This window comes from Micropterus dolomieu, linkage group LG01 (genome assembly GCF_021292245.1).
Source record: "Micropterus dolomieu isolate WLL.071019.BEF.003 ecotype Adirondacks linkage group LG01, ASM2129224v1, whole genome shotgun sequence".
Lineage (NCBI taxonomy): Eukaryota > Metazoa > Chordata > Actinopteri > Centrarchiformes > Centrarchidae > Micropterus > Micropterus dolomieu.
This window is the reverse complement of record NC_060150.1, coordinates 9,522,440-9,546,878: the sequence shown is the minus strand read 5'-3', so window position 1 is coordinate 9,546,878 and position 24,439 is coordinate 9,522,440. Positions and strand designations below refer to the sequence as shown.

At 40.1% G+C, this 24,439-nt stretch overlaps 1 protein-coding gene and 1 long non-coding RNA gene across 3 annotated transcripts in view; both read left to right on the top strand.

Moving 5' to 3' along the window:
- The window catches only part of LOC123974820 (E3 ubiquitin-protein ligase Midline-1-like), a 65,560-nt gene extending 63,395 nt beyond the window's left edge, over nucleotides 1–2,165 (top strand). For both annotated transcript variants that reach the window (XM_046055755.1, XM_046055764.1), the window contains exon 10: nucleotides 20–2,165. In XM_046055755.1, coding sequence (XP_045911711.1) covers nucleotides 20–368 — 349 coding nt within the window. In that variant the 3' untranslated portion in view covers nucleotides 369–2,165. The remainder of the gene's footprint in view (nucleotides 1–19) is intronic.
- Nucleotides 2,166–2,188: 23 nt separating this feature from the next.
- On the top strand, nucleotides 2,189–23,859 carry LOC123974831. The gene is made up of 3 exons (XR_006825937.1): nucleotides 2,189–2,255; nucleotides 23,210–23,258; nucleotides 23,646–23,859. It is a non-coding gene; the product is annotated as an uncharacterized LOC123974831 (long non-coding RNA).
- The last annotated feature ends 580 nt before the right edge of the window (nucleotides 23,860–24,439 follow it).

Genomic DNA, 24,439 nt, shown 5'->3' with positions numbered 1-24,439 from the left:
CCCCCGCCCCACCCCCCAGGTACGCTGTGGGTATAGCCTACAAATCAGCCCCCAAGCACGAGTGGATCGGCAAGAACTCGGCCTCCTGGGTGCTCTGCCGCTGCAACAACTCCTGGGTGGTTCGCCACAACAGCAAAGAGCTGGCCATCGAGCCCTCGCCCCACCTGCGACGCGTCGGGGTCCTGTTGGACTACGACGCCGGTTGTGTGACCTTCTACGACGCCGTGGGCTCCCAGCACCTGCACACATTTCACGTCTCCTTCGTCCAGCCCGTGTGTCCTGTATTCAACGTGTGGAATAAGTGTCTGACCATTCTCACTGGTCTACCCATCCCTGACCATCTAGAGGGACTGGAACCCCAAGACTGAAAACTACAGACAGACAACAATAAATTAGCATAAACTGGCCTGGTCGGATCTTTTCTTCTTTTCCCATTTGGCTTTTCTTTGGCACATGCAATCACAGACCGCCTGTTGTGGTAAAATTGAGCATGTAAGTAGCCCAATGACATCACTTTCTCAATCCAAATAATTGAAACACTCGCTACCATTTGTGCAAAATAACCTTGTGCAGCTTTAATATGCAAAGAAAAAGGAAAATATGCCAGGGTGTTACTTTATCAAGCTTCTCAAAAGTGATTTCAGTTGTTTGCTGTGATTTCTAAAAGCAAATGTGATGCTGGTTCATGTCGTCTTTGCTTCATGAAAACCTATTCTAGACGGAGACAGTAAGCTGGAGTCGGTTCAGAAGAAACCAGGACAAATGGATAGAGTTGAGCCAGAAATTTCTATTCTAAGGCACTTTGGGCCACGATGGGTCTATTTGTACCATGGCAACTAGGAAACAAGCCACGAATCAATTTCTAATTTTCACCTTATCAGATATAGCACTTTGAAATTCCCTGAAAGGACACACATATACACTTACACTGCATATACGTACACAAAAACATGCGCAAACACACACAAATACCACCCCAACTATAATCAGTCAGGGATGCTGGAAAGAGCAGAATAACATGTATATTTTGTAAATTCACCCCATTCACCCCCCCCCCATTCCCTTGTTCATAAAAAGGAACCAAAGTAGCCATTGCTGTCTGTTCAGATATCTTTATACAAATACAAATACAAATTTTACATAAGTTAATAGATACTGAATTATTTTTAAAAAGTGACAAGAGAGGTAATAGCATTACGTTAATATTAAATGCAAGATTCCGTAAAATGTAGACCTTGTTTTTGCACATTGTTCATACTTAATGGTTTTGTAGCCTAAAAATTTAAATCACTTTGGTGCAGTTAACATGCTTACATATTGGGAAAGTGCTGTGTTCTATTTGACTCACTGTGTTCATTTCCTTTTTTTTTTTGGCAGCCAGAAAAGTCCTGCCATTATGATTTTATGCGATACATGATATGTGAGTTGTGTTACAATCGTAGCCCCGGGTTATTACTGGTAAAATACACATTTGGGTTCCATTTTTTTCTCACGCTTTTATAAAACATGCATATAGCTGTTGAGTGAGACAGATTTGTGCTGGTTGCCAATATCCCGGGATCTTTTCAAAATATTAAAGGTTGAATTAATCTCCATTAAAAACCACACATCTCTCAGACTTGTTGCACATTGATGATGTCAGTATAGCAGTTAACTCTTTACTTTACTCATTTGCTGAATCTTGTTTTGGATTTTCCCTAATTCCTCGCTATTTAACGTGACAAAATGATCAAAACCCTTATAACAAAACCTCCCAAATGGGTATTGTCAATTCTGTATCCTAAAATTCAGTTTTGTTCTATATGTAATAATGTTTAACAGTGACAAAAATGGCGCTCCTCAGTGTAAATACAAAAAAAGTTGTATTTCTGTTGCTTTGTTTCAATAAATGGTACACTTAAAAGTATGACAACAAATAACGATCTGTTCTCTAATTTCCGTGTTTCCTTGGCAATTAATTGACCTGTATGTTTTCATTGTTACTGATATGAATATGTAGTGCTTAATTTAATGTTTCCATTTGAACCTTATGACCATGGTGTTATATGTTCTGTATCTGTGGACATTTTTATGGATGGAACAGGATATGAGTGCTTGCATCACTGTCGTCTAAGAATGTCTGTGAGAAGGTCAAAAATAAACGCTTCTTTAAACGTTCCTTTTCACATTAAAGTGTGCTCTTGTTTTTTGTTGTTGTTGTCCAGGGAAGCAACACAGCAATGTGAGAACGTCAAGAGCCGATCTCATAAAGCAGGGTAGGGTGAAATGCCAGGAGCCATTTCTTTCTTTTTTTCAAACAAAGATCACATTTGGAGGAAACTCAAATGCAGTCTCAAAATTTAATAAGTTTAGACTGTAGCATTTTGGTCTGTGTGTTCAGATGAATGCTGATGCTGTCCTGTATCTGCTGGATATGTACATAGGCCACTGTTTGCTAAGTGAATTGAGATATCAACTTTGTAAAGGGGATGATATGTCTAAGTGTTTACAGCTAGTTTCCGATGCCCCAAAGTATCAAAAAATGTTGTTACTGCAGGTTTAAGTTCTTTAGCAAATATAGCACAAAAAAGGGAACTACCATGAGAACAGATGCTGCACAGGGCATCAAACTCACCAGCATCTGCACTTTTTCTTCCACATGCTGAATCATCTAGGCAGATCCTTATGTCAAACTCTAAGTTTAGACCTCAACTTGAGTTCACTCGGGTTTATGAATTTCCTGTCAAAGAGGAAGTTGTTGTGTTTATCACTGGAACTTCCCGCGGAGGTCAGGGGCGATTTTCCTGGAGCAATTGTTCTTAGACGCCAGGTCTCATTGGGTTATCGCCGCTGAACTGCTAGCATTAGCTGAAGCTCTGTGTGTGTCGTTCACACGGTTCAGTGGCGTGAGCGGGCGAAATGAGTTTACCCAGCGCTCCACTGAGCAAACAATAAAAGGGACACAAAGACAATTTACAGGTCACCATCCGTAAATAATAGAGGTGTCCGCTTGTTTGTCTGTAATTCAACCTGTAATACAGAAGATACGGTGAAGATAGCATGAATAGATTGTTGTCTAAACGCTACTGACTTGCTGATGTATGTGATACACAATATGCAGAAACTTTTGGCATATATGCTGCTTAAATTTCTGCTTAGTGTTAAATCGTATGTAGGAATCCAAACTTAGAAAAAAAAACAATGCGAAAGAAATCAGGGTTTTACTGACTTCATTAGCAGAATGTGTCATCAAAACCAGTTCCACAGTGTTATGTCCATGATACAATTATACTCATTGCATATTAAATGTATAGAATTATGAGTCACACTATGAGGCCATCTGTGCTTCTCTGAAAGGACTAAGCCATGCATGAATTGTGTCGTTTCTTGAGATTTGGATGTTTGTCAAGAGCAATTATCTTCTGAAGACTCGCTACTTTCCATACACAGTATCATGCTCTGCTCTTAAGTGACGTGTTTACTTGTTCCTTACATGACGTGAAGGAATTAAATCATCGTTGGCCCACGGCTCTGCTCTTAAGTGACATCTCCCCTTGTTGCCCAAATGACGTGAAAGAGTGAATCCATTGTCGGCCTACAGCAGTGGATGTATGCCTTGACATTTTCTGACATCTTTGTCAAAGACTTGCATTTACGTAACAAAAAATAAAAATTTCTTGGGCCAAAATTCTGACCTTTTTCCTCCAAGTTAACACAATTTGAGGCAAGTCCGGCAGTTAAATGTGCTTACTGACCCTCTTGTGTTCTCATACAAGACTTTGTGCGACATTTCAAACAATCGATACAGTAACTTAATATGTCTAGGGATTCTGCAGTTCGGCTGAAATGCACTGCAAAGGTTGAGGACCAACTTTTTTTATTAACCTATATCAAGGCAAGTATTTGCTGAGCTTGTGTGTTGTTTTTTCTACACAACCTTGGTTCACAGAAATTGATGTACCACTGTTTTCACACTTGTGTGAAGGTGTGAAGGTCCAGCAGTTTAAATAGCTCATGCCTTTTTTTCCCCCCTCAAGGGCACCTTGAATATACTTTAGCGAGAAGCAGAACTGTTATTCAATTTTTCCCCATGGGCCTTGGAATCTGAACCACTGGCCTCCCTTCATAAGACCACTGTACTCTCTTGTAGGCAAAGACTGTCCCACTTTTTTACATACCAGGACAGAGCTGGTTCAGTGTGTTGCTGTTTGTGCTTCCACCACAACTGCACTTGTATGGGCAGTCTTGAGGCTCTGAATTCCCCAGAGGGTTTTTACGGCCAAGCCACAGCACAGAGATAGAGACGAGATTTCATGACACAGCCTCTGTGCTCCACTTGGCATCCTTGCACGTGTGATTGTGTGTGTGTGTGTGTGTGTGTGGTTGTGTGTGTATGTGGTAAGCGAACTCGGGCATGTATCAGTAACTACTTGTTGGTGACAATTTGGCACTTTTAGAAAACAGACAATGGCAGCATTTTTGAGACATGAGAAGAAGAGCAACAATAGGAACTCTCTCAGAGGTGGCTCTGGAAAATAGGAAAGATTTTGGTACAGAAGCACAGTAAGACAAAATAGAGCTAGGTCTGACTATTGCCTTTGGTCTAACCCGTCCTTGTTGATGTATAGAAATGCTGCACATGTGCTTTCAAAACACCAGTTTTGTAGGAAGTTCTGATCAGCCATTATACACCACATCCAAGCCAACAGGAAATATGATTATGTGGTGCTAACATAAGATTTTTCATTATTACGCTTATTTTTTCACATTTCACACTCCATGCTGTCTTGTAGCATAGGAAATCAATCCTCTAAATGTCCAGCAGATGTCACTGTTAGGATTCAGGAAAATAAGGACACAAGCACCCCACAGAAATGTCACTGGATTATGGATGGTAATTGGCAACAGAATGGCTACTGAACTTTTTCTACATAGTGTGTGTGTGTGTGTGTGTGTGTGAAAGAGGTATTTCCAAGAAGACAAATCATTTGATTGTTATCCATGGTAATGTATAAGAAATCCATGTGTATTAAATTCGTGTAGTTCAATATTGCTGAGGCCTCTGGTCTAGCTTCGGAAAACAAAAAATGATCATGACCATTTATCACATGTCATATCTCATCTCCTCATAGCAACTTATTCAAAACTTTATTACACTTAAATGAGAAAATCCATGAATGAAACCTGGGCAGTTCTTGTACACAAGTGTCAGTAACTCATTTGGATCTCCATCAAGCATTCTTCTCTGTCACTATCTATTAAATCCTCAATTTGGAAGGTTCCTAGGGAGACAGTTTTTCACAAGCCATTGCACTGATAGAGACCATAGTTGTGTCTATTTTAGGGTATGGGCAGAGAAAATGTGCTTATAAGGCTGCCGTCATAATGTTCCATGAGTGTTTTAAAAAAGATCAATATGCAATCAGATGCTTGCGTCACTTTTTTTATTCTTAAAGGGGGTTCAGTTGTTAGACAGAATGTGTTTCTGATCTCCACCTGCACTTGTTTCCTAATCATCTGTAATATTAGGAACACAGAATGATTGTCTGGTAAAAATTGCAATGTGCAATTGCATGTGGTGGGGTCGTAGCTATCATAATAGCTGCCTCAGAACAAAGGGGCTTCAAAAAGGTAAAAGTGATAGCCTGACAAGTGAAGTGAAGAACTCCTTCACACTAGGGTCTAGCAAAGAGGAACTGCATCATTCCACCCAATCAGAATCATCATCATACTGTAGGTCTAACTTAGAGGTGAATCATTTAAATTCAAACTAGTGGGGTTTTATGCACTTGGCTGAGCTGTACTGTATGCGTCACAATTTAGACAATTGTAGTGTTCCACTCATCCATCTTATTATCATTTGTATTTTTGAGCTGTATGAAAGGAGGATCCTGAAGCAGCAGAATTTTCTTAAACTCCCACAAACAGACACTAACCGTTCCATGGCCAATGTCAGCAAACATAATACCCTACTTAGGTGTCCTTGAGCAAGACTGAATTCACACCACCTCCAGAGATGCCATTTTGTGGTTTGGGCCCTTAATCCTGAGGGGATCATTTCACTATCACAGTATTATTAAATATTACATACTAAATAGCCACTACTAGCAAAATCTCACATCCACTCTGACAAATAATTACTATGTGCGTGTAAAATTGACATTTTTATGTGAAAGTTATTAGCTATTGTGGCTAACAGGTTTCAGGTTAAACATTAGCAGAGAGGTGGAGAGAGCAGCTGCAGGGCTCTCCCAGGGCTCTGATTTTGAATAGAAGGCAGTCTGGTCTTCTGGTTGCTGTAGGGCAGAAATTTGCCACTGAAGGCGGTCAACCATCTCCTATGCTATGCTGTTCCACCTTCTGGTCATGCGTCTTGATGACCACCATTGCTGCTAAGTTTGCTGCCAGCAAGAATCCAGGAACTTGGCTGACATCCGTGAAGGCGAGTTTGCCGGTGCTGGCGCTTCAGGGCTTGGTCTGGATGTAGAATGGCCCTCTTCACTTGGCGTAAGTACATCTGGGAGCATGCTGCTAGGCTTTTGGCTGCTGGCTGGGCCTCACTTGAGTATCCACAAGGGCCCAAAGGATGTCTGGCCAGTCACACCTACCGCTGACCTCTGGAAAATCCTCCAAGAAGATTCAGAGCTTGTTGCCTTGCTTTATTCTCAAGATGTTGAATTTAGACAGCTAAAAAAAAAAATAGCCCACTTCTTTATCCTGCAATTAGCCCTCTCACAGTCTATGCTAATTGCAGGCTAGCTGTTGGGGAATTTGGAGATAGCACGTAATTCATTATTGCCTGCTCATTTCTGTCTGGCACCACGAAGCCTTGTTGCTTATCAGTGCAATTCTTCTAACAACAAATACGTATTTCCCTTTCAGGTAAGAGGCTCATAACTTAATAGCAACACTAGCTTCTTGAAAAAAACAACAACTGTAGCTTACTCATTACTCCCACACTAGCTTTGGTCTCATTCCCAAGCTCACCATCCCCTGACAGGAGAGCAGACAGATACGGGGTTGTTAATGAGAATCAGGTCCGGCGCAGCTTCTTATCAGGACTCCCCTTACCTCTCACTACCTCCCAAATAACACTCAACCTTACCCCTTCTTGCCAAAAGCAATTCTAATAGCATTTTTGGAATTACACTCCTCATTTCTACTTTCATGCATTCGATCTTAATCAGAGACTTGTTTTGTATGCTCCGGCCTTGCATTCTAATCTATTGAGCCAGACAAGGCACCAAAGGCTTTTGTGATGAACAATTTAGTCTATTGATCAGAAAAGGCCTGGGGCACAATTAAAGCCAAAGGAAGGAATGATCACTTTACTAATGAGAGGGTTTTTGGAAAGTTCAGCTAGGAAATACATTGTTGAAATGAATTAAAAATAATTAAAAGTATACTATGATGATTTTGATCATAAGAAATGGCCTTTTGTGGACTGGGTTTCTGGCTGAGCTTGGTATTCTCTATGCTTTCTCTATGTCTGTATATTGTCACATAAGTCTTTGCCTATATATTTCTAGATTCCCATATCCCTTCATCCTTTGCCATCCTTCTTTCATTTCTGCCAATCTGTATTTCTCAGCACATCTCTCTTTCTTAGGTTAAAAATCACTAACACGCTGCTTTTCTCTACCACCTTCTCAATCACTCACTCAATCCCTCTTTGATAGTGTAGCAATTTTATCCAGACAGCCAGTCAAGAATCCAATTAGTTTGCACCTCTCAATCATAAAATCTTCAGTCAAGTTGAAACAAACTTGGACAGACATGCTTTTACCGCCTCGCTGCCTAATTAAGAGACGATAATTTATTGCTCTCCAAATGGGCAAGGGCTTTTGTGCACTCAAGTAATTGGAAAAATATATATATAAGGGAGACAAGAGAGGGGAGCAACCAAGCGACGAGAAATGATAAAGGCATGAATTAAAAGGTAGCAGACACGAGCAGGGTGTTAGCTAGGTGTTTGAGCCATTTCTGCTCATTTCTCCCTTGACTAAGTGCAAACCAAGAGGGTGACATTTTTCTAAAGGGGGCCTTGTGCGGCACCGTGCTACGCAGGTCGTCTAAGGACACGGGTGTCTTTCATATCTGCTTTTAAAATTCAGGGGAGCGTCGCTTGTATCAGCAACACATCGCCTTTAATTTTTATAAGGAAAATAGAGAGAGTCTCTGACCCGGCAAGGTGGAAGAACAAATAAGGCTTTGCTCCTTTGTGTGTATGTTTGTGTGTTCTCATAGAAAGTTGTAGAACTTTGGAGTGACAACATTTCTGAGACGTGAGTGGGTTTAGTTTGGTCCTGAGTCATGCCCGGATTGGCAATCTGTAGTGGAGAAACCGTTGGTTATAGTATTATAGATTATAGTATTGGTTATTGTATTCTGTGTTTGGATCATCATCATTGTGTGCGAGAGATTATTCTTCAAAGCTGATGAAGTTATTTTTAATAAAAGAAATCGCGTGTCACCAAAGACCGTGGAGAAAATTCTGTTCTTGAATAAAAAACCTAACATTGAAAATAATGCAGTTTTAGTAAATAATGCACTTTTAGTGCATGTTTTCTAATTTATTAATACAATTGTTACAGCCGGCGTGACTGGAACCCCAACCACTTCTGTTTAGAGATTAATTCATGAAGGACTGAATGCATGCAAGACCGGAGAATAATCGCTAGAGAATGAGCACTTTTACTTTTGATACTTAAGTACATTTACTATGGAATACTTTTATACCTTTCTTTGAATATAATTTTGATAACTTTAATGGAAAATAGGGCGTTTACTTTTCTTAAGTAAAGCAAAAAATTTTACTATATTTACAGACAATCATTCATCCAGTGTGCGGGTGGATGACATAGTGGGATATTTGTTACCCTTTGAACAACGGACTGGTGTTCAAATCCTGCTCAAAGCATTGTTTTCTTTTCCTAAGGAGAAAAGATGAGCTATTTATGAGACTGACAAAGGTAGCCTATCCCCCTCAAGTCTCAATTATGCCCCCTGCTGCTAAATGCGCTGTCTCACCTATTTCTGATGAGTGAAGTGAATTTTAGGAGCATCATATGAGAAACAGGTCTTACTACACTGAAAATAAAATGAGGCTGAATAAGAAAAGCAATTTTGTCTCCTGAGCTGTAGAAAAGCAACCACTGAGCAATACCATTTTCCTTTGGGTTGGGCATTAACATACTGTGCTTGTCAGCTTTGTTGCATGACATTGTCTTCACCAGCAGATGGTGGTGTGCATTTTCTGAATAAAGCTGAGAGGACCGAACCATTTTCCAAACAGTTCATTTGGCCATCACTAGCCATCTACCAATTCTGGCTTTTTCTGTTGTTTTAGGTAGAGCTGACTGCGTTGTTCAGTACAGTCTATGGTATTCACCGGTCTACCATCTACCCTGTAGAGAGATGGGCCGGCCAATTTTTACACATGGATATGGCAGGATGTGAGAGGCAGAGACTCCGGCCCTCTCCTCTGCACAAAGTGGTCTGCTCCACATCAAAAGCACCTAATCGTCAAAGAAAAGCGGGAAAAAATGTCTGTGCTAATGTCATTAGCCTACATGCAGGTAAAATTGACAAACAAACAAACGAACGTCATGAAAGTAAAGGGTGGTGCAGAAAATACGCATATGCTGAAAAAAATGTTCCAAGATATAAATATTTTCCCAGCACACTCCGCTCAAAATAGTGCTAACATATTCGTGTCAGCCAGGCCCAGAAGAAAGCTGACGTTGTTAGCCAGGTGATTTTATCAAATGCTAGCAGCAGCAGCACTAGCCATGTTGCACCCACCCTCGGGGGACGTCGACCACGAGCGGTTGCTATCGCCCTGACAAGGACCAGCAGTACCTGAGGAGGTGGATGGAGGAACTGCAGCTAAGTTAACTTTGCAGAAAAAAGGGATGACGTCATTGTTAGCACAAGTTAACATTGCTTTCTATTTGATTTCTGTTGAAACTGAGTCCATGCTGGCGCACCTGAAGTGCCCTGAACGCACTGAACTAAGTTACTCAGACTGGCTGCACACTGGGACAGGTTTAAGGCGTCTGCAAAGAGCGGTAGCTACTGCGGATATGAGCAGACCCCAGATGAACAATGGGATGTTGTGAGCAAAACCTGCCAAACTTGCTAAAAGTGTCCCGTTTCTTGTTGTTATGTCCTACAATGGTATAACCTGCTCACCGAGACCTAACATTACCATTTAATCGGACTCGGGTCCAAGTATTTAAATATCTTATCTGGATGAGGAAAAATACACGTTAACGAAAGGTGCAAAAGCCTGCAAAACGCATTGCTGCCATAATACTATCTGATTAGCCAGGGTTACATTTTGAGTGCAGTATGAAGAGGTAAACACTGATCTGGTCTGACCTGTGTTGTGATTGGATTTCAGTCAAGTGTACGTGCAATCTGTACAGTCTGTACATTCTTGAGAAAAAATCTGCCAAGTTGAAAAGCCACCTAAAGCTGCCCCTGTGCCTCTTAAGAAGTGCTTGTCAGATGGTCGAAAAGCTTCGCAAACCCACTCCCACCTACTTTCCTAAACGGACAATCCCACTTTCACAACATGCTTTGATTGGCCCTCTGTGTGGAGATGAGAAAAAGAGCCAGGGTTTGAACTGCTCTCTGTTGCTCTTTTTTTATGTGTAAAATCACACAGGGGGTGCCCCTTTATTAAGTAAGACCTCATAAAGACTGAAATCTAACTGCACTGTGAGTGTGCGAAGGAGAGAAGGTGAGAATGAGAGGGAGAAAGAAAGTGAGTTGAGAGAGAACTAGAATTTGGTGAGTTTGGGTGAGCAAGGAGACCAAAGGGAGGATGTGTGAGATTAGGTGTATTTGTGTGTGAAGGAGAGGGAAGGAGGAGGGAGAAAAGGTGAGAGGTAGATGCGCATTTGTATATGGATGTGCAAATGTGTGTGAGTGTGTATGTGTGTGCGCGCTTGTGGTGGCGTTTGCTCTTGCCCGAGTGCATTTGCACAGAGGAGAACGGATATGACAGGGCCTGTCTGTTGTCTCCCCAGAATAATTGCTTATGGATTACCTGAGGCGAGTCCCACTGGAGATACTTAGAAATGACACTCCCAGGTGACTCCTTGAATCATGTTCATATCCGGTCTGACCGAGAGTTTGATTTTGCCTCGCCTGGTGTGTGCGTATCCCTTTTTGTGTATGTGTGTCTGTGCGATCCAAGGGGATACGTTGTCTCCTTCATCTCACTGACTCACACAGAAGTAAATCCAAAGACGTCACAGCTGTTTATTACATGCACACACACAGAAACACACGCACACTGACGGTGTAAACACACCAAAACACACACTTCCTCCAAATCTGTCATCTATGACTCAGCCCAATTCCACGTGGTAACAGTTGACAGTCTTATTACAGGAACTGTGCTAATTATGTTGACATACAGTATGTCCAGGTGGTTTGTGTGCTCCAATAAAATTAGAACCTCTTCAGTGCCATGGCATTGACACGGACATATTTTGCTCTGAGAGCCTTTCTAACAGATTTAACATGTGCCGTAAATTATCAACTCTGAACCCTCAAGGTCTGGGGCATCATGAGCAGGGAGCCCTGATTGAATCAGGTGGCCAAAAGCTGAACAAGGGCCCTGGAAGATGGCTGCGATTATAGATATTTCTTGTTTCTTAATTGTTGTTGTTGAGCATTTTTTGCTCATGCTCAAGCCATCAAAGTTTGAGGACGAGTTTACCTGGCTGTTACATCGTGCCTACTGAAAGCAAGTTTTTCTGTCTGCCTGACAAATATACACAATAGACACATTGCATGTACCATTAAAATTCACAAAAGCTGCACAATGGCCATTGTTTGGCAATGGGACAGTTGGTGAAATGCTGAATAGCCCCAAAATGAACTCTTAGCACTAGCAGGTGTGCCAACCTTCCTAGGAATCATTAACTAAGCCTCCTGCTGTCATACACAAAGATTGCTGTTAATAGCAAGTACAACACTAAATTAATACAATAGGATTTTGTTGTGCCAATTGTGCTGTGGTCCTGAAGTTAAGCTAAAACTTTATGGTTTAAGCTTGTAGCACTAAAGCTTGTGGTAATGTCCGGCGTCAGATTCTGGGGGGAAAAAAAGGATATGTTTACAGTAGCTACATACAGGTGATTTTTTTTTTTTCTGTGTGACTGAAATATTTTTTATGCTCTGGGGCTTGCTGAGCTGTACATTATAGATAAAAGAAAATCATCCCAACTCTTTGGGCTACTTTTTTCCTCTATCAATTTATGGTGCATTCCTGTTGAGCCAGTATGAAATCCATAGTTCACAATACACATTCCACTCAAGGTATGGATATCAACATATCACACCAAAAGCTCAAATCCAGCCTTACTTTACTGTTTATTTTCTTTGTTATAACAGTTGTCATGTTTGGTTGGTGGAGGAAAAAACATAGAAATAATAATAATGGTTGCTTCAATTTTGTCACTCGACAATAAGCTTGTTTTCAGATTTATAGCAAATTAGGATTTCAAACAATGACTGCATCAACAGTTAGTCAGTCCGGGGAGGGTTTTCAATATCCCCATGCCTATAGAGAGTAGAAAGTGTGGAGGTCATTCAACTCACTCAAATAAAACATTTTTGCAATAATGACAAAGAAATAATAATCCTACTTTGAATGAAAGTGGAGAATGGAGGTCTTTTTGCTGGGACATTTATTGATTTAATAGTGAAATATGTCCTCTTGCAAGTACCTTCCTTAGAACTGTCTGGCCTTACATAAATGCCCCTCAACTGCGAGGTGAGATAGGGAAGTGAATGACAATGTGTCATTCTTGGTGAGGTTGTCCCCAAGTTCACACACTGTATTAAACTCCATCCTTCATTTACTTGAATATAGAAAAAGGCAGGACTTGTGTAACCATTAATCCTGCCACAAATGGAGGGTGATAAATGTTCTGCAGCAAATGTTTTTATTGTCACATAAAAGCCAAGGCAGTTTGGCAGAAATTCTTTCATCAGGGATACATGACAGAAAGAAAATTGTTCTAAAATACCTTAGCAACACAGACGCGTCACTCAAAAACAAACGTCTGTAAATTATTGTTTTTTTAACTGTAGTGTAGCTGTGTTCATCCAATTTAAGGTCACGCAACCCTTGAAGAGCCCAAAATCTGGAAGAACGCGCTGATGTTTGTCTGCCTTTGTAAAAAATTTAATCAATAAAAAGTAATTAAATCTGGAAGACTCGTGATTAAATAAAATGAGTCACAAAAAACTTAAAGAGGAAACAAATAGCTATGATCTCCAATGCAAGGTTTATTATCTCCTCACACAGTATGCTGCCTGTTATCAAACACAAAACCAGGAAATCACAGCCGATATGAATCAAGTGGACAATGCTCATACTGACGGATGCCTTTAAACCCAAGAAGGCTATTTGTAAGTACGGTATTTGATGTAGAGTCAGTCTCACTGGGATCCTGTGAGCAGTGAAAGGTATAGGTAACATTCAATTACATACCTCTCTTCACACAGTATGTATTGAACCGTGGTGGGCCTGAAGTAGATGAGGGGTGACAGGGATAAGCTCAAAACTCAGTGGTTCTTGTATTTTTACTAGCGCAGTGTGGCTGTGTGGTTGATGCACTGGTCTATGCCAAGAGTATGGACTTTGGTCTCACTAATGTTATATATGAAGCCAAAAACTTGTAAATTGTTTGAGAATTCAGATATGAGATTTAGGTTTTTAAATGCCAACATATTTTTGGTTATGAGAATAACTAATATTAAAATCCCACAATTCCCAATATTTTTTAATTGTTTCCTTAAATTCCTCATTTTGCCAACTCCTTGATTGACCTGTAGAGAATCAATGATTTATTCAAGTTGACAGCAGGACAGCTTATCCAGGATTACAACTACACAGATACCTTTTCTAAATGACATGTATCTGATTACAGGTATCTGGATTACAGCAAGACTCATCTCTAGTGTCTTGCAGGAACTTTATATCCTCAAGTTTATATAATATAATTATTATTAATAATCCCTCTTTATTTCCTGCTAACTCATACATTTGACATTATTGAAACATGTGTATTTCTAAGCAGCACTATTAACCATTTGGTTTTGTTGACATTTGTTTTACTTCTTTCTAGGTGTAAAAGTGTAGTACTAACAATTGTGAAGACAATTAAATATATTTATGTATTTTCTTTTGTCAGATTTGAACCCATGTAAGTGGACAAGTTCACCAAAGACCTGTTGGTGAATTCAACTGGCAATTATGAGAAGAAAAGTGCATAAATGTGCAATGCTAGCACTGAGGATGAGACATTATGGGTCAGTTATAGGAACTGTGTGGGTGCAGTTCATACAGTTGGCCAGCAGAGAGTGATACACACATTAAAATGGAGCTTTTCCAGACTGCGGCTTTGGGGGAAAGCTGTAAGCTACTCTCCAAGCTCCAAGGAGCTGAAACTGTGTGTGCGCGTGCACCCGTACATGTGTGTATCTGTCATAGTGCTAAGCTTCAACCCTCTCCAGCACACTGAGAGCTGGAAGCTGCTGCCTGACATTAACAAACAATGGCCACGCAAGACAATGCAAACAAGATGCCTGGGATCGTTTCCCTATCCCCGTGTGCAACAGCTTGCAAAGCTCTTGCTTCCTCCACCCACCCTTTTCTATCTCCAACATAAGACATCGCCCAAGGTGTGGATTTATGTAACCACGCAGATCCCTTTCCATCCATCCCTTAACCAAATCATCCCACATTGAAAGCACCTTTATATCTCAGCTCCAAATCAGACATGTTAACGCTGGAGTTTGTAAGAGCAATTGTGTTTTTTTGTTTTGTTTTGGGAAAGACCTGCATTTACTCCAAGGCGATTTGAAGCTGACTGCATTTTGCAGCGCAACATAAACATCCTAAGGGTGTTGTCGGAGTCAAACATCCATTTGGCTTATTAATTTTATGGGTCAACTGCACACCAGAGGAAGGGCGTAAATACTATGGTAACACCTTGAATAGTAATACTCCCTGGGCATCCTCTAGCAGTTTGTGTCCATGTATGTCTGCATGTGGGCGCATGTGTTTTCATATGTAAGCGTATTTGTATCGGCAAACAGTCTGTCCTATAAACTTTTGAAATACTGCCATGGAGGATTAAAGACGTGAAAACATACGCTGGAGTTTCAATTGGGTGAGTCACAGTGTGTTTGGAGGTAAAAGAGTGTGGTGGACGGTTATTTGTAGTGATAGTATAATTCTGAGGAGGAATTGCTGCTCAAAGCGAGATGGACAGTGGTTTACTCAAGGTTAGAAGAAGTCTTCTAGTTCATTTCCACAAAGCTGTGAGGAAATCTGTGCTGACAGCACAACAGTTGACTGGTGAGGTTGAATAATTGCTTCCAACTATAATTAGGTTTACCGTATCACTGAGCATGCCAAAGAAGAATTCTGGTAGTTTTCAACCAAGACCTTTCTTTTACCAACGTGATCACTGATGGTGTTTAAACGTTAACATTTAAACATTTAAATTTAAACCACTGCTGTAGCACAATACACCCACAATGAGTGAATGTGATCTCCAACAGCTTAAACAAACCAGTGATAAAAATGTTCTTTAGCCAAAATAACACCTACACTACACTTACACATCTTTAAATAGCTGTGGTTAACAGTTATGACAGCATTCCTGCCATAATGGACTTTTTAATGTTGCTCACACATGCTTTGTGTCCAAGAGCCTCCAATCAATCATAAGAGATCTACAACAGCAGTTTCTCACTTTGGTTGATATGTGTCAAAGGTTGTGTTAATGCCGTAAACCGCCACAGTCAGTGGATTCTCTGCCTTTTTTTAATCATTAATATTTCTGCAAGTATAGAAATCAGTCGGTATAGATAATTATCAAAATAAATTAATAAAGAATCAAACTGAACATGTATTAAACATTTGTTATATTTATATTGAGGAAAGTATAGTTTTATCACCCAGCCATAGATACATGACTGTATAGGGAAATCCTACCTATAGTTGGCTACAGGTACTTGTAATAACCAGTCTGAGGTCAAGGTGAATGCCTTTTTAACAGTTTGTGATCCTCTTTTGTGGTAATTGAGATGAAGCTGCCTTTGTGAATAAAGCTAACAGAAATGCAAATTAACACCAACTCATCGTCTATTCCCGTCCGTGACTAACTAACAGTAATATGTGAAGAAACATCACATCTATCGTGCACAATTGTAGTTTCACCTTGAAAGCAGTGTCCCAGTATGCAAACAGTCAAAATTGCATGTTGAGGTTCAGCTCATCTCTTATTGTACACTTTGCTAAAGCAAGTTTCCTGTAGGTGTGTGAGTCTGAGTGTGTATGTCTGCCCATCCTTGGAGATGTTACTATGGGGACGAATGCTGTGGAAGTAATGCAGACTGAAGGCACATTTCAATCCGGTGAGTCAGTGTGTTTTGAGGCAGAGGCAATGCCCTTATATGCTATGCTCTGTATAGTAATGGAATTATTGCCCGGCTGGATTGTAGCTCAGGGCTTATAGCTCGCAGCACTGTGGAAGTGCATTTCAAGGTAGAGATTTGGGGATTTTAGGAGCATTTGAGGCTGACAAGTGGAAGGAATAGTCATCTGTGTAATGATGGTAATATTATTACTGGGGGAGCGAGGGTAAATTGCAGCAGGACCGACTAGAAGTGAAACTCAAGCCGGAGAATCAGTGTAGATTTTGAAGTGCACCAACATATTGGTGTCAGTAAAAAGTCATTTCAAGCACTTTGGAAACTTTTCAAATTCTAAATAAGTTTAAATTAAAATTGAAACATTGAATTATTATTATGATTATTATCATCATGTTCCTACTAAGTTGCACCCCCATTTCTAATTAACAGAGAGTGAATTCAGTGCAGGTAGAGTTGCCTGCAGTTATAAGCAAAAGACATTTATTTTTGATTCCGCTTTGAGGAATGTGTTAAAGTGTGTTAACATGTGAATAGGTTTATGTAGAAATGCATGGCGCTGTATATGTTTACATGTGCACACAGCTGTGAGTGTGCGCCTAACGCACATGTCAGTTCTCCGGCTCGCACTCTTTAGGCATGTCTGGAGATCCGTCTCCTGCAGATTGCCAGAGCTCTGGGTGAGGTACTTCAAAGCGCTATGAGAACTAGTCAGACTGAGAGTGAAACAGGGGGAATCAGCTCCTCTACTCCAATCAACCCGGCGCATGGAAAGGCGCAGCTTGTGAGCCCTGCTACATTCTTTACCAGAGCCAAAAAATAGAGGGATTTCAGCCCCTCATGGATACCTCACAGCCTGTAAAAGCCTGCCAGAGTTAGTTACCTTTAGAGCACCCAGGAAGCATGATAAGTGGCGAATATGACAATTTAGGAAAATAAAAGACAGAAAAAAGCTTTTATGCCAAAAACATGGCCTAACTTAAGGTTTATTCATCACCTCCCCTCCTGCTTTGCTGCCTTTGAAGAGAGGCAGCTAGCCGCTGGTCTTGGTTATTCTCCAAACACAGATTGCTGTGAGTTTGGAAGCCTTAGAATTTTGGAATACACTTCTTGTTGGGCTAGATCTATCCGGCATCTTGTATCTTCCCTGATGTATTTGCTTTTCTTTTCTGAAACTTAGAAGAATGTTGAATAAGTGAAAAAAAAATTTAAGGGTTTTCTCCCCAAAAGAATATTGGAACGGGGAAGGAGTGAGGAGGTTGCCGATATCAGACAGAATTTTCAACTGGTTACACTCCATTTCCATCTTCAGTGAAAACTACAGAGCAAAAAAAAAAAAAAGGATTTCAGCCCCTTAAGGATACCTCGCAGCTTGTGAAACCCTCTGGAGTTAGCTACCTTTAAAATACCCATGAAGCCTGATAAACAGAGAGTATGACAATTTAGATAAATAAAAGACCGCAAAAAAGTAGACACCAAAAAAGGTGTGTGGAGCGAAATAAAAACAAACGTTTACCTTTTTAATACATTTCGAATAGCCTTGATAGCAGGCTCTCTCTTGTCATTCTCATATTGGTCACCATTGCTATCACACTCCTCCTTGCCTCTGGCGCATAGCTTGACAATAGCTTGACAGCGGCGTTAGGTCCGCCCTTGGCCCTGATTGGCTAATCATTAATACCCCTGCAGTGGTCATTTGATCGCTCACTTTTTCTGCCGACAAACTGCTTTTTCATGTCATTATGCCAGACCAGAATCAGTCACTTTGGTGGAGTGGACAGTACTTGACCCGGGGCACCAGTTAGCTTACAGCTAGAGCACACGCCCCATGTCCTTGCCTCGGCAGCCTGGGTTAGATTCCGACCGGTGGCACTTTGCTGCATGTCATCCCTTTTTTCTTTTTTCATCTTCTTTTTTCAACTGTCCTATCATAAATAAAAGGTGAAAAAAAATGTCTGGATCCAAGCAAATGAGGAGGTAAAAAAAAAATAGGTTGCTGAACATAATTTCAAGGCTTTTCTTTTGTAACAAAAGCTTTGTGACATACATTATGAATAATGTTCATAATAATGATGGAAAATCATTGCTCTGTATGTTAGCAGCATTTAACAATAAAGATAAAACATAAAAGCATAAACTAATTTGATTCCCAAGATAGGCGGTGCACTGAAAAAACTGTGTTTGTATAAATTGCTCATCAGCTACCATTATTGTGCTTTGTGTTGTAATATTGGCTTTCTTGTGTCTCACCACGAGAGAACAAGCACCACTCCATACCCTTTGATAACACTGTGGACCTTAACATGAATACAAGCCATGCAGATTCAAATTGGAGGTCCAATTTTTCTTTGGCTCAAAATGGAGCAGGTGGATAATCACCAGCGCCCTGCAAAAGCTAGCTTTCATTTTCTCTAATGATCAAATCTATGTTGAAGCCATTAGCCTGCTATTCTACTGAAACTCCATCAAAAATCCTGTCAGAGGAACCCGAATATTATGATTTCAATTACAGTGGTTAGATGCATTGAACACTGTAATAACACCGAATCTGTGTGGGTGGGTGGGTGGATGATGGGTGGGATGTAGTTTCAACTTTTACTGTCATGATCACAAACTGTACAGTATTTAACCAATGGGCACACTAAAAGGGATGAGATACATGAAGGTTGTAGCCACGATCCCTTCCAGTTAAATGACTGGATTCCTGTTGCCGATGCCCATCTTCGTGGTATCTTTGCTCATAGTAGTTATCAATTTAGAATCTCATTGCAGAATTTAGTGCTAAATAGAAAAGTGTTTGCTACCATACATGTGAATATTATTTATAATAAAAAGTGATCAAGCCTAATTTATACAACTTTCTGTCTGTGTTTCTACACATGGCCTTGCTGGCAGCTATGTGAGGCTGTACTTAACTTTGAGCTAAATGTGAACATCAGCATGCTAACATACCCCAGATTTTTTGAAGATGTGATGTGTATCATGTTCACAGTTTTAGTTTTGCATATCAGCATGCTAACATTTGCCAATTAGTGGTGCAATATACTGCTACCACTAATTGGCAAATGTTAGCTAGCCCAAAACCACTTTACCTATGGGGACAGTATAAAGTATATTGTATCGTAATTACAAAGTGCAACATCATTATGAGGCATCGTCTAAGAACCATAACTGTTTGCACAAAATTTAATGGCAAGTTGTTGGTACTTTTCAGCAAAAAATGTCAACCTCATGGTGGCAGTAGAGGGTTTTATCCTCTGGGGACCAAGTCTGTAGGAAAATGTCATGGCCATTAAATAAATGTTTTAGTCACAAATGTATATATCAGTGCTGGACTGACCTCTCCACTGATCTGGCCACCCTAGAGTCACGTCGCTAGTATGACGAACAACATCTGGCAATAAATTACTGATATTGTCACTGCTCTGCAGTCTGCTTTGCATTTTTCTCTCTGGGAACGTGCATAAGCACTGTGGATCCTGGACGTGTTAAGTGTCAGAGTGAGTGTCGGGGAGCCATCAGCTAAACTCCGCTGCCGTTCTGCCAAATCAAGAGTCCTTCAGATGACTGTAAAACCCTGAGTGATATTTCTAAATAGAAAAGATTTCAGCTATAAATGCCCAAACCTCTCATGTTAGAATTGTTTAATTTCCTGCTGATAGCCTTGACAAGACTGTGGTTAAGTGTCAAAGGGGGGTCTTGGAGCATATCCATTACAGAGATAGCGGTACACAGATTCCCAATTCAACGCTGCACAGGACCCAGCAGGTTATCCTACACATGTGGCAGATTTAAAAACTTGGATCACAAGCATATCGTAGTCTGTACTAATTTTGCATACCTGCTGCCTGTTTCTGGATATGAACTGGAGCTTTGCACCTGTAGTGTCCAAGCAAATCCAATAGTCTTATGGCTCCTGCTGGGTTTGCTGGTTAGTCAGCAGGATCATTAACCATGATTGATCGCCTACCTATATATTTTGCCCATTTGATTCTGATTAAATTACGGATGATGTCTTCAATTTCTGCTGAAGATGAAATGTTTGGGCTGCAATGAAATACATAAAGAAAAGAGGGGGAAAGAACAGAGCCCTCTCTATTATTGTAGTCCCCCATTTTGCCCACTTCACAGCGTTGGGAGATAGGTCAGAGTAAATTTGAACAGGATCCGTTCCAATTGAGACTTTGCTGTGTTATTTTCAATCAGACTCCCCTGATGCAGTTGCACATTAGCCCTCCCTCCCTGTTCTCCTGACCCTTATATACCTCCAGCACCTCCACCCCCCTCATCCAACTCTCAACCCCAGCTTGCCTCCAAGGGATCAATTGTACAACAAATTCAATGAATTCTTTGGCATGGCCTGTATTTCCTCTGAGAGCACCGGTTGCTCTTGAGCTTTGAGTGAAAAGGCGATGGGAAAGGAAAGATGGGGAGAAACAAGTGAGAGAGAGGGAGACAGAGTTAGTAGTAGAGAGTTGGGGAGGGAGGTAAATAGCACCTTTGAGGCCACTGCATATTTATCGCCAGGCCTTCACGAGGCTTGGCAGAGAGAGGTGCTGCATTGTGGCGTCTAAATGAAAGGCGCCAGACGGAAATGAAAGGGGGCAAAGGATAAGATCAGAAAATACAATAAGGAGCTGTCTTGTAAACACACCTCGATGCCAAATACAGATAATGAAAAGAACAGGCTGATGAAGCAGTACTTTTATTTTGCTTGACAGGGAGGTGTGTACAGGTCATTATCTTTTGTGATGGGTTTAGGAAGTGTTTCTAACATTACGCTGACACCAACATTATTTGTTTGAGGCACTAAATAGCTCTTTGTAGTTTTGCAACATTTCCTCCCTTCCGCTACCTCCACCTCCTCTTCCTACTCCATCTCCCTTAACAATCCTTTATGGTAAAACTGGAGAGAAAATACTGTACAATACAGTCAGAGAGAGCCAGAGTACTTGTTATTCAGCGCTGTGCTGTGAATTAAAAGATCCCTCTGAGCCACACACAAAAAAATGCCAGCTAATAACATTCACAATGCGTATGAGTAGAATATGTAAGTAAAGATTTAGCATTATTATTGATTTTATTCATACATTCTGTAAAAGGCCATCATAACAGTTAATTAGCTTTAGTTGGCCTTATACATAATGGATTTTTTTCTATTATAGAACAAAAGAATAGATGGTGTTTCAAAAATACGCCTCCAAATGCTCAGCAGTGGTACGAAACGTAATTATACACGAGTGTGTGAACTCTCTACTTTTGAAATTAGGATATGTGTGAACTTTCCCCAGAGGGACTACCAAAATGGCAGGACACAATAACGGGACGAAGAACATCATACATACCAAAGGATGTTCCAGCGCTCTAATGACTAGAGGGATCACTGTAACCCTTTCACACATCGGAAAGAGTCCATAGATCAAATGCATGACTTTAGAAGATTGTTCTAATTGCTTCTATTTAATATGCAGTGGGTTTCTAAACATATTAAACTAAGGCTGCAGCATCTATTAAAGTCAGGAGTTTGTCCTCTTTAACAAACAATAGTAGAGGGTATTAGGAATAGACTTAACCAAAGCGATCAGTTTGGATGGATATATTTAAGCTTTATTGACCAATATTGTTTCCCATTAATTACAGAGACTAATTTGTTCCACCATGATTACAAAATGAAATGAAAATATTTTTACTCTTTTCATAATAACATTAAAGCTCTCTAAAGTTGTTGTTTAGACTTTACCCTATAATTTTCTCACTTCACAAGATAACAACACAGCATACAGCATGGAAATGAGATTAAATGGAGGAAGTATAAAACATGTTACATGTGTCCATTAAGCGTAAAAAACCCAAACATTAAAATGTTAGGGAAATTACTTTATTCTTTGAATTATGCTGGAAAAACAAATTTGTTGACTTCTTTGCTGGGACACCACCATTTCTATCTATTCAATGTTTTTCGATCTAATTGTTTACTAGAGCGCTACATTGTTTACATGAGGGCAAAGTTCTTAATAGATCCAGCCTCTTACTTTTGCTCTCAGAGTTAACCAGATTAATGCATTTAACGTTAAAATGCAGATTTTTTTTTTTTCCCCAGTGGGGCATGCCCCGAGACCACCGAGAAGGTCTGAGGCCCACCCACCATAGTCTTTCAAAATCCAGTGGGAAACACTGAACCAGTGTGTTGTGGTCACACCGTAGGCACGCATCTGGTAGTGCCTTCTTCAAATACACAACAGAAGCAGCAGATGAATGGAGCTGTATCTTATCGCTCTTCAGGCCATGTAGTCATGGTGCAGAGGTCCTCCATCACAACAGACAAGATTAGCTGTGGCTGACATGTAAAAATGTGTTTGCAGTCATGGATGGCCAACTCTGGATTTGATGTTGATATCCTATCACTGCAATCAATTTTAACTTTTCTGACACAACACTGGTAAACATTACAGCTGTTCATAGTCAGCATGTTAACATTGTGACTGCAATATAGATTTTGGAAACGTGTGGGCTACAAGAAAAGTTTTGGAGCCAAATTGGTCCTCAAATAATGTATTTGTGGGATCAATACTCACTATAGTCAGCAATATATTGAGCAATGTTCAGTTTAGTTCATTAATATCTCAGTTCAGTAATTTATATTGTAAAACAATTTAATTAATATCCTAAAATCCTCTTCCCTTGTACAAAGTCCCTTGTACAAAGTCCATTTTCTTTATGCTTCCCCTATGCCATCCTTCTAAACCCTATATTTTCCATGCAGAACCCCACAGCTGTGTTTCTATGAAGTGAACGACATCAACAGTCATATTGTAAGTATTGGTGAAGTAAGGTGAAAGAATCTGTTATAACATAAAATGTGTTTAAAGGACCATACTATTAGAAGACAATAATAAATTATGTTCATGTAGTGTATTTAAGTTTAAGATCAAAATAGTACTATAAAATCTAAGCAGCTCATAAAAAAAAAAGAAAATACTGGACCACTGAGCAAAGACAGGGAACGAAATTGGAGTATTGAGTAAAGAAATAAGCAAGTGCCCACATTTGTAATTTTAGAGAAATAAATGTGCACCCATCCCTCTGGATATTTGTAAAACATGACTTTTGAGGCAAACCCAGCAACAATTGTCTGTCTACCTTATGTTGCTTCACTGACTTGTCTAGCAGCATAAAAGACAAGTCTATCCTTTCAACAGTTTGAGTGTCGCACTGTGACAGATGGCTCTGTCTGTGTATGGATGGAAACTTTACGGTGATGTGAAGATTAGAAGATGGTCAGCACAAACTGGTGGAGCTGAACACCCACACAGGTTTGAGTGACGTCTCACTAAAGAACATTTACCGGTATGGAATAGTTTTTCTTCTGATTTACATCTTGCAATAATTATAACAGTACTGTAGGCTACAGCTCCACACTTATTTTGTTTCACTGCTTTTTATGCTCAAGCTTTGCTGTATGCAGAGCTTGAAAATATATTAAAGCCCTATGTAAAGCAACCAACCTAGCTACAGCACAGGTACCCACATATTGACTCTCTCAAATGGTTAAATGTGCTGCTAAGGCAAATCATTAAAAAAGCCCATATATTTATTCCTCACTGTGGGTTTTAACTTTGGGTATAATTTGGTTCAATTTGCAGAGCTTTTAAGAAATCAAAATTAAAGACCTTTTACCTTTTGGCTTAATATAAGGTAAGTGAATTTTATTTGTGGTTTTTTAAGCACTGAGACACTACATTTTGTCGTTGTTGATGAAATGAAAATAATATCTCCAAATCTGATGATATTACATTTTTCTGCAGATAAACTCTTTATGCTTCTTTTTGGATTAAGATAATTCTCCTAAAATGCATAGTCATTTGAAGAGTGCGTGGTGGCAGATCTTAAAACAAGCGTGTTTGTCTTCCAATTTGCTGAAAAGTTGACATTTTGGAGATAAATGGTTCTCGCAGGCCAGCGCAGCAATGCTTCAGTCCCAGTTGCTCTGAAT